This window comes from Monoraphidium neglectum, assembly GCF_000611645.1.
Source record: "Monoraphidium neglectum strain SAG 48.87 unplaced genomic scaffold scaffold05219, whole genome shotgun sequence".
In the NCBI taxonomy this organism is placed as follows: Eukaryota; Viridiplantae; Chlorophyta; class Chlorophyceae; order Sphaeropleales; family Selenastraceae; genus Monoraphidium; species Monoraphidium neglectum.
In genome coordinates, this window is record NW_014008411.1 from 2,234 (window position 1) to 3,457 (window position 1,224).

At 71.5% G+C, this 1,224-nt stretch overlaps 1 protein-coding gene across 1 annotated transcript; it reads left to right on the forward strand.

Moving 5' to 3' along the window:
- Positions 1-666: 666 nt before the first annotated feature.
- Positions 667-1,098, forward strand: MNEG_15316 (hypothetical protein; the record flags this gene model as incomplete). The annotated part of the gene is made up of 1 exon (XM_014036213.1): positions 667-1,098. A coding segment is annotated over one exon (432 nt), but the record flags the coding sequence as incomplete, so codon positions are not given.
- Between the last annotated feature and the right edge of the window lie 126 nt (positions 1,099-1,224).

Consider the following 1,224-nt stretch of genomic DNA (forward strand, 5'->3'; position numbering starts at 1 on the left):
ACGCAGGGAGGGCCCGCCCCCACGCCCGCGGGGTACGCCCCCCGGCCGCCAGCCGCACGCGGCGCTGCCGGCCGGCGGCGGCCCAGACGGCGCGGCGAGTGCTGATCAGGTGCGCACGCGCCCGCTGCTTGCCGCGCCGTCGTGGGACGACTGCGGGGGCAGACCCTTTTAAATGCAGCTAGGCATGGGCCACGGTTACTGAGTGCCTTCAGATATGATGTGCAGAAAGGAACGAGCTGCATGGCGGCTTGCCGCTAGTGGGTCGCCGTCCCCCGCCCCAGAAATCCCCCCTCACCCAACCGCTGCGGCCCCGCCGCCGTGCCCCCGAGCCCCCGTCCTCGCATACCCATCACTCTGCTGGTTGATCCGCATCCAATCGAACCCGACCCAAACGCTGAATAATATCTCAATCACGCACGCCTGTCGCGCCCGCCCTCATTGCAGGACCACGAGCCGGAAGGCGAGCGGGCGCCGCTGGTGAGTCAACACGCACCACCCACCCCAAGCATCAACCGCACATGCACGACCCGTTCCCATCGCCCTTGGAAAGCACACGTTTTGCACGACCTGGCAGGCGCGAGCGGAACCCGCGACCCGGGCTCGGTTGGCCTCCGCCCGCCCTGGAACAAGCCGCGCCACCCTCTCCGTCCCCTTGTGATTCGTCAGCGCAAGTCGTCCCGCCGGGGGCGGCGCCGCACATACCGAGATCTGGCTGACCTCAGCGGCTCCGAGGACGGCCACGACCCAGCCAACGACGACGCTGACGAGGACGGCGCCGCGGCCGCTGACGAGGACGGCGGCGCCGGCGGCGGCGGCGGGGGCGTATTGGGGGGCGGCGTCTCGGCGGGCGGCGATGGGGACGGCGGCGACGGGGGCGGGGCGTCGAGCGGGAGCGATGGCGAAGAGGGCGCGCCGGCGCGGCGGAAGCGGCGGCGGGCGAGCGACGGGGCACGGGAGGACCGGCGTTTTGGTGCGCTGCGGCAGGGCGCGACGCCTGCTGATTTCAGGGGGAGGGCCTGCGGAAGTTTTTGGCCCGGGTGTGCCACTTGGGTGCAGAGGGCCAGCGCTGCGGCAGTGGGCGTGTGCGGCAAGCAGTAGCCTCGTGGGCGAGTGCCTCGGGCCGCCTGCTGCTGCTTGGCGGGACCGGAGGGTCTGGTGTGAATTTCACGGCGGGGTCGAATCACGTTTGTGGCTGACTGCACGCCCCGCGCTGCTCCCAGGGAT